The sequence below is a fragment of the Mixophyes fleayi genome, chromosome 2 (genome assembly GCF_038048845.1).
Source record: "Mixophyes fleayi isolate aMixFle1 chromosome 2, aMixFle1.hap1, whole genome shotgun sequence".
Lineage (NCBI taxonomy): Eukaryota > Metazoa > Chordata > Amphibia > Anura > Limnodynastidae > Mixophyes > Mixophyes fleayi.
The window spans coordinates 18,781,593-18,794,648 of record NC_134403.1 but is presented as its reverse complement, the minus strand read 5'-3'; the positions used below and the strand labels follow the sequence as shown (position 1 = coordinate 18,794,648).

The window sequence follows — 13,056 nt, the reverse complement described above, 5'->3', positions numbered from 1 at the left end:
TTCCTATGTAGAAGGTTTGATCCATCTACTATCCTGGGTGAAATGCTCAGAGATTGACAATAATGTAGAGGTGGTAGATTTAGACAGATTACATTGATATCAGTCACCGGTATACATACTGATTTTGTATGGTCGGGACGTGGGGCCAGAACAGGAGGGGGAGTTTGTTCATCCTCGTCTTCATCTTCATCTTCAGAAACGGAGGGCACATCCGGGGTCTCAGACACCGGCTTTGAATTCTACCGATAAAATATTAGAATTAAAACTTTATATAATATCATAAAAATACCTGAAATCAAAACTTTTAAATGGCGATTTACTGCACAGCGATCAATATGTGGGTAGTTTATAATTCAGTAGTGAACGCCACACTTTAAAGGGGCTGATTATTTATCATAGTTGGACGTGAGTATTTGCACGTCAGAATTAGGCTCTGTACTGCGCACAACTTGTGTGTGTTTTTATCCGACCGTATCTGACGTTTTTTGACCCCATTGTAGAGTCAGATCAGGGGTTGTTCACAAGCAAGTGGGGTACTGCAAAGGAATAGGGGTCACATTTTAGCCACGCCATTTCAGCGCAGTCAGTAATTTGGTTTCACGGTAACGTTACATATGAATTGTTGCAGCAAGGAACAAGCTTTGCAGCCATCTAATAATTACTGCTGTTTTAGAAACCAACATGTATTTTAGGATTAGGAGACATAACTGGCTATTTGGCATACATATAAATATATATATGGGGTTAAAGAAGTTTATTAGAATTCATTCATACCAAGGACTATATATAAATTGTAAGCGAAACACAATAAAGATGATCTGGTCATGAAGATTCCATTAAGATTAATTCATGAAACGAGAATTCCCCGGACACACGATGTTCGTTATAAACACACACACAGCAGGGGCTGCCAAGTTTCTGTGGTGAACAGACGTGGAGCGTAGTCTCCGACAATTCCAGAAATATAAAACGGTTAATGCTCAAATTATTCCCAAATGTGCCGATAGCAGTTAACAGTCAGCACCCAAACGTGTGCGAGAAATATACAGGATCTCACGTAGCCAAGAAAGATGAACCATAGTAACACGAATGACAGAAGATCTCTTGTTTAGAGATCTCGTTTGATAGCCTGAAATATTGTCATGGAATAGGCTAAAAGGTCAATTTACAGACACATGAAAAAGTAAATACACCCTCTTCCACGGTGGAGTTTTTATAGACATAATTAACAATCCATCTAGTTCTCACCAAGTCTTAAGATTTTATCTAAGTCTATGCGAGAAAGAACACATAATATATTGGACTTTGTCATTTATTCAACAAAAAATAAGGCAATATGAAGATGCAAGGTGTGAAAAAGTAAGTACACCCCTAAATGAGAAGGTGATTGGAGGCAGGTGCACGTCATGAGAATCAGGAACTACGTCTATATAAAAGCAGAACCTTTGGCAGCTCCGTCTAGTGCCTTCTGGTTTTACAGAAAAGACATCTGCAAAGATCTCATAGGAGTAATTGTTGCTGCTCATTTTGACTGGAAAAGGTTATACGGCCATTTACAACCAATTTGAAGTCCATCATCCTATAGCGAGCCAGGTTATTTACAGTACACTGAAGGTAGCTGCTACTATTCACAGAAGTCCGGCAAATTCACCCATAGATTAAATCATAGGATGCTCTGAGAAATCGCAGAGAACCCAAAACCTACGTCCAGGAATCGACAGACCTTTGTCACCAAGGTACGTGTTAACGTTCACGAGTATACCATCAACAAACAGATGGAACAAGCATGGCTTTAATGAAAGGGTATCCAGGAAAAAACTCCTTTTTTCTCTGCAAAAAAAATAAAATACCACAAGACCAAAACAATGTATGATCACAAGAACCTTTGAAAACGTGGCGTTTTGCACAGGACCTGGACAACTCACTATCATTGGTGGACTCACAGTATTCTAGAGGGAAATGTGAGACCACCGATGCAACAGAAACTTTGCTGACCCTGGACCATCCAACAGGACAATGATCCTAAGCCAACCAGCAACAGAAGAATGAGGGGTGGAATGAACAACTCAACGTCCACACCTTAATCTCCATTGAACGGTGCCGTGGGACCTGGAGAGGGCCGAGCAGGAACCAATGCTCTCGTGCATCGCTGACCTAAAGTAAGGAGGAGTCAACCCAAATTACTCAAATACGATGCAAGAGATCACTAAACTTCTACAGGACACTATTTCTTCAACTTGTTGCTGTCAAAGGTTCTATGAGCTACTGACTCATGGGGTGTACTTACTTTTCACACACGTCTATTTGTAATAATAAATTATTGCAAAATAAAATCTGTTATGTGGTCACAAGATTAAATTGATCACAGACTCGATGATTAGATGTCAACAAAAAAAATAAAAAACGTACAGGACAGTCAGGATCTATTGACGAATCGGGACAGATGTGCATCTATTGACATCAATAGATCGGACTGCTAAAAACTTAGGTGCAAGCAGTCATTCTATTTGGCGTATCGGCACCCTAAATCCTGCCATTTGTCCGAGCTGGCTGCATAGAATACACAACTTCCTGATTTTGAAGGTATTTTTAGACTATCTTTAAATATGGCTTGAAAATAAAATATCAACAACTTACCAAGCTCACCGATGACCCATAGACATCAAGCGTGTTATCTGCGGATAAACAAGAGTGATTATTAAAAGGACATGTCCTGGTGACTGTGCAAAGTGAGAGATCTACACATCTAATATTAAATATGACGCCTGTTTAAAAATCCAAAGTGACTTTTGTCATATGTCAGTATTTGGGTTCCCACCTGGAACCCCTATATTATAAAGTCCTGCGAGAGCCATTCTCTTTCCCTGTTTATATACACATACACTGTATCTTGCATTTGCTTGCATTTTTGTATCCTCACTGTAATAAATGTGTTAATGAAACTATTAACCAAAAAGTGAGATGCACCCCCCTTTATCTTCTAGATAATTGTCCTCACAGTCAGACGAATGATGGACGAGGCTGAGCTGCAACAATTAAACTGCTATAAATATCCGATGCTTATTGATAAGCTGCCTGGGGAGGGCAGATGTCCGAGTGGGTGGATGATTTTTCGGCCCTTTATTATTTGGATAATTTTGACATTATACGGCACTAAGCTCCGGACAGCAATACACAAGCTCCATCTACAGTGACAGAGGATTGTAGGGCTGTCAGCCCTGACAACACATCGCTGCCGGGGAACCACAGTAGCAGAGTCAGCAACAGCGAGTCACGCCAAAGCAAACAATGCAGACACGTCTGAGGTCGTGCAGGGAGCAGCACTGGGATAGATCCGGAGCGAGGACGTCCATGACTCATATCGGAAACAATTACAATCTATTGCTTGGCTTGTAAAAATCCCCAGTGCACAGAGAGCGGGCGGCTTATCAGCAGCGTCTGGCCGAGTATAGAAACTGCTGACAGACAGGCACAGAGCAATAGGCTGAGTGTGCGGTAGGTAATGGGTGGAATGTCACACAGGGGAGGTAGCTGTATTTGGGGGCTGAGCCACTCGTAAGCAGCCCATCCAGTTACTAGAAACAAGTGGGATCAGTGAGGCACTTTGAGCCTTATGCCTCAGAGGTGTTCACTAGTTCCTGGTAAATGGTTAGGCTGAAAATAGATTTAGCCTGCAAAAAATGGCAGCCCCCAACACGTAGGGTCGACTACACACACCAAATAATTACAAGAGTAGACGACTGCTTCGTATTCTTAAGTTTGCCCCAAAAAAAAATCATATTAAACAACTGCCTGTGAATAGTCTTATTTGGTTAATCATTGTATTACAGCAGCAATCACACATAGGCTTTTAAGCATGCATTTGATAAGTCATGTTCTTAGCTACCCTCCTACAAATCATTATCTCCTTTTCAAAATCTCTCTACATGCGAGCTCAGAGGGGCATTCCATAGCATCTCTGCTCATTACATCATGCGCCTGTTGCCATGGTAGTCTGTGACAATGCATAATAAATAGTTAAAAAAAAGTGCAAAGAAACAAACCAAGGAAAAATGGTAAGTACAAAAACATCTCATTGGTTTTCTTTTACCTGTAAAGCTCATGTACTTCTGGCTGTTCTTGGAGTTATAAAACTCAAGCACGTCCAGGACGGCCTGCGGGTTCTTCTTCTGCTCCGATTTGGTGATGTTAGACGTCTGCAGCAGCCGCGCCCATTGTTCCGGCATTCCCTGCACAGGAATGGAAGGGTTAATGCAGGAAGCATAGAAGGATAGAGGGGCATAAAGACCGATAGGGGCGTATTCAATTGTTAGCGTTAACGCTATCAAACGAGCGCTCAAAAAATCTTAGCGTTAATACGGTAATTACTCACGGAATTTCAGCTCGCTGCGAGCTGAAATTTCACGAGTAAACTACCGTATTAACGCTTTTCGCGCGCAATATTACCATATAAACGGTAATATTTTTTGAGCGCTCGTTTTTCAGCGTTAACGCTAACAATTGAATACCCCTAATAGTGTCCATTTATATCAAGAGTATAAAAAGGGGACCTATCAACCAAGAGGCAACTTGGGGGTTTTATTTTTATTTATTTAAATCCAAAAAGAGCAGCTTTTCCAAGTACCAAGTTATAAAATAAACCCAATCACACAACTCATTCCTCTAACCACCAGTCAGCTCAATCCGCTAAACAGCATCAGTGGCAAGCACCGTAGAGGAATAATTCTGTACAGCGCTGTGGAATTAGTGGCGCTATATAAATAAATAGTAATAAATATTATTATTATTATTATTATTATTATTATTATTAATAATAATAAATAATTCTGCTTGTTTAATTTATTAGTATAGTCAAGCAGGCGGAGCAGTGCCTCTTCAGCTCCAACTTTTCCAGTTGCTTCTGGCAGGAAGAGGAGGATAGAGGAGGGGGAAAGGCAAAGGGTCAATAGAGCTGCCCTTACAGGCAGTTTAGCATATAAGTGGCATAGGGGGAACATTGCACCCCTCCTCCTGGTGACAGGTCCACTTTATGACAGTCCAACAGTCTTGGATAAATAGTAAATAACTAACTCAATGTGCCTCCGGCAGGCACTTACACAAGTACCAAAAGGTCTGCAGTCACTGATCAAAAAGCTCAAACAGCCAAACACGCACAGTGTCAGTTAATCTAGTCAGTCTTGCAGGAGACATGACTCAGCCAGCTGGAATCCACCTGTTAGGTATTTAATACTATCATTATTCAGCATTGTGATGGGGCAAACATTTACTGTCGTTAAGACAGAAAACGCTCGTTGTTTCAGATTTAACCCCAGAACACCCAGGATTAGATACGCAGTTGGCCTCTCGCCCTCCAATCAGCTATCTTACCGGACAGATCCTCAGTTCTATTTAAAAGATACTGAGAAACATTGGATGCAAGTCAGAAAAAGTAATGGACATTGGTCCCAAGGTCAGGTCTATTGATTCAGTGAAGGGGGGGGGGAATAAAAAAAAAAATATATATATATATTATATATATATATATATATATATATATTTTCATTGCTCTTTAATATATTACCCAATATCATAAAAGATTGCACCTCTGCCCTACATGGAAGATCACAAGGCGTCCTGCCCACAAACAGTGACATGTGCAGTTCAGTGCACTTGTAACTTGCAGCTGGTCTCGACTTCAAAGAGAACTCAGCATTCCATGGCTGGCAGCTTTTCCTTTCCATGTACTGCTATCTCCACAAAGATTAAGTGATTTATTACTCACATGAAATGACATCACCATGTGTGCGGCCAACTCTCCAAATAAGTAAAGTAAACTTTGTCAGCGGACTTTCCCTACTGGGAGAGGAAAACATTGCAGCAGAGCTACGGGAAACCCATGTAATTAGGGGAATTTACTTTCCCTTTTAAGAAGGGACGTACTTGAAATTTTTCTTCCTGCATCGGGAACTTTTGCTTGAGCTTAGATTTATTTATTTTTTCTTTAACGATTTCTGTCACCTTCGTTATTTCTAGGGTCACAACTTTCGAGGGATGAGGATGACTGAACGAATATTTAATGTAATTAGCTGAGCATAATGGTTCAGTAGACATTATACAAGCTGCTTTATTAGAATCTGAGAAAGTGCAGCTGAAGCTTTGGTTGGGGGGAGAATTTCCTCCCATGCAGACCAGACACTGGCTAAGCCTATTTGAGAAAACTACAGAGAGATTGTGGAAAGGCTGATGGAACATATTGCACCAGGGCCAGTAGTAAGCAAGGCGGGGGACTATTTAGTAATTATTTTGGCTAAGGGGTGCCTTGAAAAAATTGAGACCCTAAGGGTACCTCGAAGTGAGAAAGTTTGGGATCCACTGATTTAACATGACTTTTTTTTAATACTCCAACTAGAACATTAAATTAACAGACTTCACAATATATATTGATATACGGAATGATGGCAAATAGTTCATTTCATAGAAACATCGCCCACTGGGCTTACACTCTAAAGCAATCTGCTAGACACGTTTGTGGAACTTACATAGAAAACATTCAGCCGAGAGCTAAACCGACAAGTATAAACAACGCTGTTATTTTAGTACATTGACCGCTTATCATACGATATCGATCGCGAGCTTGTGACACCAGCCTGCATACAGCATGATCATATCGTGCAGGTGAAGCTACTGGTTGGTTCTCAGAACGCTGCAGCCAATGTGATTTATAGAGGTCGGATGGTGAACCTAGGAGAGAATTAAAGGTTTGCTTTCTGGAACAAGCAGGCACTAAGATTTCACTATCAAGACCTTGGGGAACAGATGCAAAAGCGGTGAAGGTGCGAGAGTTATTAGGAGTTTGGGAAGACAGAAGTACCACATGTGACGGCTTTGTTTACCGCACAAAGGATCGGCTTCTGCCAGGCAGAGAGACGCGGAGTTCTCAGAGGAAACCAAAGCTGAACACAAGGACCATTCAATCACAGCTCAATTCTCTGCAACACACCCTCTAAAGCATCTATTTATTATTCCATTATCTACGGTATAGTCGTTTCCGTCATTAAAAATACACAAAACTGTTTTTTGGGGAGGTTTTAACCAAAATCTTTAAAAGTACGATGTATGGGGGAAAACATTTGAATAAAAAGGACATTAAGTAAAGAGTTTTCAGCTAGACAGAAATACACACAACGTTTTGCAGTCTCTCTCGGTTGTTTTATTTTATGACCAATCGGTGCTTGTTTTGGCATTTTAGATTTGCTCGTATGGTCTTAACCCCTTCATGTCCAAAAAGTGTTTAACCCCTTCAGGACAGAATGCTCACCCTACTGCCGCAATTCTGTTACACAGGGGAAAAAAACTTTTTTACCCCAGTGAATCATATATATTTTCTTTTTGTCAGAGCACGAAGAGGCTTCTTTTTGGTAGCAGATTGGACGGACTATATCTAGTGCTGGTGGTTAACATAGGGAAAATGCACTTAGCCATTGTGCCGACCATTGTTATTTTCACATAGTCAGCGAGTTCGGCAACCAAAGATCCTCCAGAATTAGGCGAGATCCAACCACTTGGGACACTTGTGGTATGACCGGAGACGTCCGACCGGTCAGAAGATAACGGCACAGTCCAGGTAATGGCTAAGTGCACTACTGCAACCTTCTCCTTACTGGCCTCCCCCTCTCCCACCTCGCCCCCCTTCGCTCTGTTCTCAATGCGGCTGCCCGACTCCTCTTCCTCTCACGCCGCTCCTCCCCCGCCTCCCCTCTCTGCCTTGCCTTACACTGGCTCCCCTTCCCCTACAAGATCCTTTTCAAGCTCTTCACCACCACTTACAAAGCCCTCTCCCAGTCTACTGCCCCCTATATCCCCAACCTCCTCACCATTCACACCCCTGCCCGCTCCCTGCGCTCGGCCAATGACTGTCGCCTCTCCTCCACTCTGATCACCTCTTCCCACTCCAGAATCCAAGACTTCTCCCGAGCTGCCCCCCCTCCACTGGAACAACCTCCCTCGCTCCATCCGTCTCTCACCCAGTCTGTGCCCCTTCAAACGGGCACTCAAAACTCACCTGTTCCTCAAAGCCTACCAACAATCCACTTAACCCTTACCCTGTTGCACCTTCGCAAACATCCTTCTCTCGTTCTCCCCTCTCTCCACCAGCCCCGCCTTTCTCTCCCTTACTTTAATGGCTCCCTCCTGTGCCTGTTTGTCCACCCTCTCTTAGGATGTGAGCTCGTATGAGCAGGGCCCCTCTCCCCTCCTGTCTCCATACCTGTTCTTCTACTCCATCTTCGCTCATATGTCTGCCCGGAGTTCTGAAGTATTGCTACTTTGTGTTTATTGCTCTGTACTATGTCACCCTGTATGGTCTCCTGTTTGCATTATGTACGGCGCTGCGGAAACCTTGTGGCGCCTAACAAATAAATGATGATGATGATAATAATAATAATAATAATAATAATAATAATAATCTGCAGTGATCTTCCCATCGAGTTTACTAATATGCCGATAATGACCGGATCGTCGGACATTGCAGCCGATAAAGACCGCACACACTGCACCATTGGGCCAAGTGCCTATACTGGCTGCAATATCATAGGGTCGGTAAGCATGTTTTAATAGGGTAGAGAGGCTAGAGTCTTACTAGACTTAAGGGTTCTAACAGGGAAACCCCAGTGACAAAGCCAGATCACTGTAACCAACAATGGATATTTATATGTATTATGTAAAATGTGTTCTGATTAATGTTTTAACTCACCTATAACTGCATTTAAAAAAAATTCAACAGGGGAACAAATTAAAGGACATGTAAAACCACTTACTGACATTTATATAGCACTTACATACTATGAAGCGCTGTACAGAGAATATTTAATACCCAGCTCTTACCACATATGAAAGCCTGTGCACAAGGTAGCTAGATAATATACATGGTACAGACTTGTTTGTGGCTACCTAAATCTGTCCACCGTGGTGTCAATTCTAGCCTTTGCTCAAGAAGGTGGTGCTTCTCTATTTTACAGTAGTGCAAAGACAGAGCTGATGGGATATAAAGACTTGTCAGTCAAGGCAACAAATGCTTTGCTCGGTCTGCAGATTTGTGGCCGGGCTGTTGATGTCACAGCAAACATAACTGACGTGCTATGCTTTGCAACTAGAGCCTTTTGTATCATATCCACCTAGAACAGTATCCTAAAGACATGGGAGGTGGACTCAGCTGTCTAATGAAAGAAATGCTTAACCCCATTTTACTTTTTAACAATCTGGAAAGACAAAAGACTGGGACCTGGGGGTTTAGTGGTGTTTAAGCCAAATGAAAACAATGCCAGCTAAAGTCTGCATTGCATCGTATGAAAAGCATGATTCCAGACATTTCCAAAGCTACAGAGTTAATGTGTAACTAACACGTTATAAGATTACCAGCACACCAAGTAAAGAGACAGCCGTGCAGAAATCAATGCGCTCGAACAAAGGACTTGCAGGTACAGCGGGTGATGGCCAAGCTCGTAGGCTCTAGAACTGCAGATATTGAATGAAGCTTACAAGACTTTACATATTCACATCCTAGAACATGTTCTACATTTGATGCACTGTAAGAATTTGCCCCAATATCCTCTCACCCCCTTCCCCCCCCCAGCAGCACTTCTGGACTCACAGTGAACTCTCCGGTCACAGCATCAAAGCCAACGTGAATTGTGTGTTCAAAGTCCGAGGGCAGGGAGATCTCCGGCCTCTCCCGCTCTTTCTTTTTGTTGGCTGTAACAGAAACCAAAAACATTATAAGACAAGGAAGTGGTACGGCTCCCAATGAGACAGAATGGCTAACATGCATGCACTTATGCTGGGTACTCACTACAGGGTTTTCAGCCGACTATCGGACCAATCACATAATAAACGACCGTTCGGCCCGATATCACAGTGCGTACGCAGCAAATGATGAACGATTATCGTTCCAGAGCACATTGTACCGTTTCATTTTATAAACTGGACTGAAAATCTCTGTAAATGATGGAACAACATTGTTCCAATCCTGCAGTGTGTACACACTCAGGACCAGCAGTGTCCATAGATCCCTATGGATTGTGCAGAGTCACAATCTTTTCAGCCGATGGTTATGACAGATGAAGAGCACAGATCTGATGGTAAATCGTGTAGAACGTGTATAGTGTGTGCACATGAATCAGCTGCTGATCGGGACTTTCAGTTGCTGGTAAAATCGCTAACTATAACGCATTGGGAGAAATTTTCTGTAGCGTGTACACTGCCTAAATCCTGCACTCCTCAGTTTAACCAATAAACCAAAGATCATCACTCGGCTTATTTATTATTGCATTGATGTCAGGAAGGGGACTGTGTGGATATAGCGAGATAGGAGATCTAAACAGCCAGGGAGAGGGTTTCATGTAGAAATATGGAAGTATAGTGACAATATTATATTACACTGAGAGCAGCCTGAGGATTGGTTATGTATAGACAGTAAGCACTTTCTGAGAAGTGTGGCTGACCATACTTATTCCTGTACATTTAGGGAAGTTACTTTACTGTAAAGCTCAAACGTTCAGGGAGTTTCCCTACAGACAGAGCTCCTATTGCATTCAATCTCCAAAACGGGGAACAAGGAGGAGATGAAGTGGACAGGGAAATAAAGACAATCTAAGGAATGACTACAGGATGTTCAATCCGTCCACTTCAAAACCGGGGACGTCAGTAACAACCATTAGAAGACCATATACAATGAGGTGCTCGGACCACAGTCAAACGCAGACTCAATAAGTCGTATGACTGGTTAGTGCAGATCCGGTAGGTAGATCATTAAAGTAGTGAAAGTGAATTAGGAAACAAGCATGTATGACTAGGAGGTAAAACACAGCAGATACTTTATAAACCAAGGAACTATTAAGTGTTGAGGTCCAAAGTCCAAAAGACTTTTAAATCACAAGATCTCCCGGGATCCATGGAGTTCTCAGTTGAGGTAACAGTGTAGACCAGGAAGAGGAGATTATACATTATGGTGCGGAGTTCCCCAAAAGGTGAGGGGCCCCTTTAAGGTAAATAGTATTTTGCTGCTTAACCACGGCTTTAAAACACAGACATGGGGAAGGAACAAGTTGTACTTTTTTCTCCGGTGCCGGGGATCTTGAAGCGCATGGGTCGGTCCGCTTTCTTTTTCTTCTCCGGGTTCGGGGGCAGCGGCTTCGAGCCGTGGTTTAAAGTGTTCCCGTCCTTGACGTTGGCCCCGATTAACGTGCTGGTGTTCCTCAGGGGCGGAGCTGGGGGGCGGTCATCAATGTCTAAAGCATTGTCCGACATCTTCAGCAGTCTCCACTCGGCTTCTGCGTCAGAGGAGAAGGGTCGCGGTTAGAAACATAAAAGGAACTATCTCAAATAGAATATGCAACATACAAAACAATGGATAAATAAAATCAGGGTTACAACTTTCTATTAACCAATGCTTTTAATCATATTTAAAAAATTAATAATCTAAAACTCATTACATATATGGGCAAGAGTCCAACCATTCTAAAGGAACGTGTTTATATATTTATGAATGGCCATAAAATAGGAAATAACATCATATAAAGCAGGCCTGTCCAACCTGCGGCCCTCCAGATGTTGTGAAACTACAAGTCCCAGCATGCCCTTCCAGCTATCCACAGGTTGTCTACTGGCAAAGCATGCTGGGGTTTGTAGTTTCACAACACCTGGAGGCCCGCAGGTTGGACAGGCCTGATATAAAGCAATATTGCTATTGTTTGTACCTCTCCTTTGCAACATATAAAATGAATAAATACTACAATTAAACATCTGCAATCACAGCTGCCAAATATTAACTTAGCAAGAAACATTTCAGACCATCAAGATGTAAAAACGACTATTACGGAGGCAGAAACGTCCAATATTTTTATTGTAAACTTGCGAGCAGGGTTCTCTTACCTCTGTCTGTATGTATTACCCAGTATTGTCTTATTAATGTTTGTTCCCAATTGTAAAGCGCTACGGCATTTGCTGGCGCTATATAAATAAATGTTCATGATGATGATGATGAATATTTTACCTCAATATGAAAAAATCAGAAAAACTGTGTCTGCGTTTTCTAAATATATTCAACATATCCATCTTTATCCTACCCAGATTGTCTCTCTCACACACACACACCTATAGTTTATACATTAAACAGCTTTCCTTCTAGTGATAGATTTGTGAAGGGAGTTTTTTTTTTTGTACATCTACAGTCACTAGAATTAAATTTAATTACTGCAAAAAAAAAAAAAAAAAAAAAAAACCACCACACAAAAAAGCTAAAACCAGTCACATACATTGCTCCTAAAATAGACTACTGCACATTACCCGACACCCACATTCACTGTAGACATGACTAAAATTCACTCTGCAGGTTCTATAAATGTGAACTTCCCCAGATGTAACCAATCTGCATAGGGACATGAGACTGGACTGATGTATGACAGAATTATTCACCCCAGGAACATCTTAAACACCAATAGAAGGGAACCATTATATTTTGCTTAATATTAAAACAAACCCCCCTGTTGATAGAGATGTACCAGCCCATCTTAGTCTTGGTAACTGGACAGTAAAACGCACGAGCACAGGTCAGTCCGCACTGTACTAACTCCTCCCATTACGCTTGTGTGACAAAAACACAAGACACGACCCTTAGTGGGAAAGATCAACTATCCCACCAGCAGAGTATTATTTCTGGAATAACTTTATAAACAAACATCTCAGTTATGGGAGAAACTATTTAAGTGAAATTTATTATACAAGAGGACAGAGAGCCCATCTTACTAGTACTGTCATCAATACATCAACAAGGCCACCGACAAGAGCTGGTTCTACATACACAAAAGCACAGTCATGGATGCAATGTGTACCATTCTATTCTGCCTATGGTCACTCACACGTGGTCTATGAATCAGTCTGTTCTCCATAGGGATCAATGATGCCCATCACAAGCTTCCACTCACTACTTGGTCAGAACACCTAAACTGAACCTTTCAGATAAGAAACATGGCACAATTGGTCGGTGTTACTCCGACATTGCGTTGCTAAGAAAAGCATTCC

At 42.0% G+C, this 13,056-nt stretch overlaps 1 protein-coding gene across 3 annotated transcripts in view; it reads right to left on the bottom strand.

Moving 5' to 3' along the window:
- Positions 1–13,056, bottom strand: part of PAK1 (p21 (RAC1) activated kinase 1) — a 51,395-nt gene that overhangs the window by 19,535 nt on the left and 18,804 nt on the right. Inside the window, exons 2-6 of one of the 3 annotated variants that reach the window (XM_075198596.1) lie at positions 11,088–11,306; positions 9,629–9,729; positions 4,091–4,229; positions 2,638–2,675; positions 120–239 (exon numbers count right to left, since the gene is read on the bottom strand). In XM_075198596.1, the coding sequence (XP_075054697.1) occupies positions 120–239; positions 2,638–2,675; positions 4,091–4,229; positions 9,629–9,729; positions 11,088–11,283 (594 nt within the window). In that variant the 5' untranslated portion in view covers positions 11,284–11,306. Of the gene's footprint in view, positions 1–119; positions 240–2,637; positions 2,676–4,090; positions 4,230–9,628; positions 9,730–11,081; positions 11,307–13,056 lie in introns of those variants that run through there. The other 2 variants (XM_075198598.1, XM_075198597.1) reach the window with 2 other exon arrangements.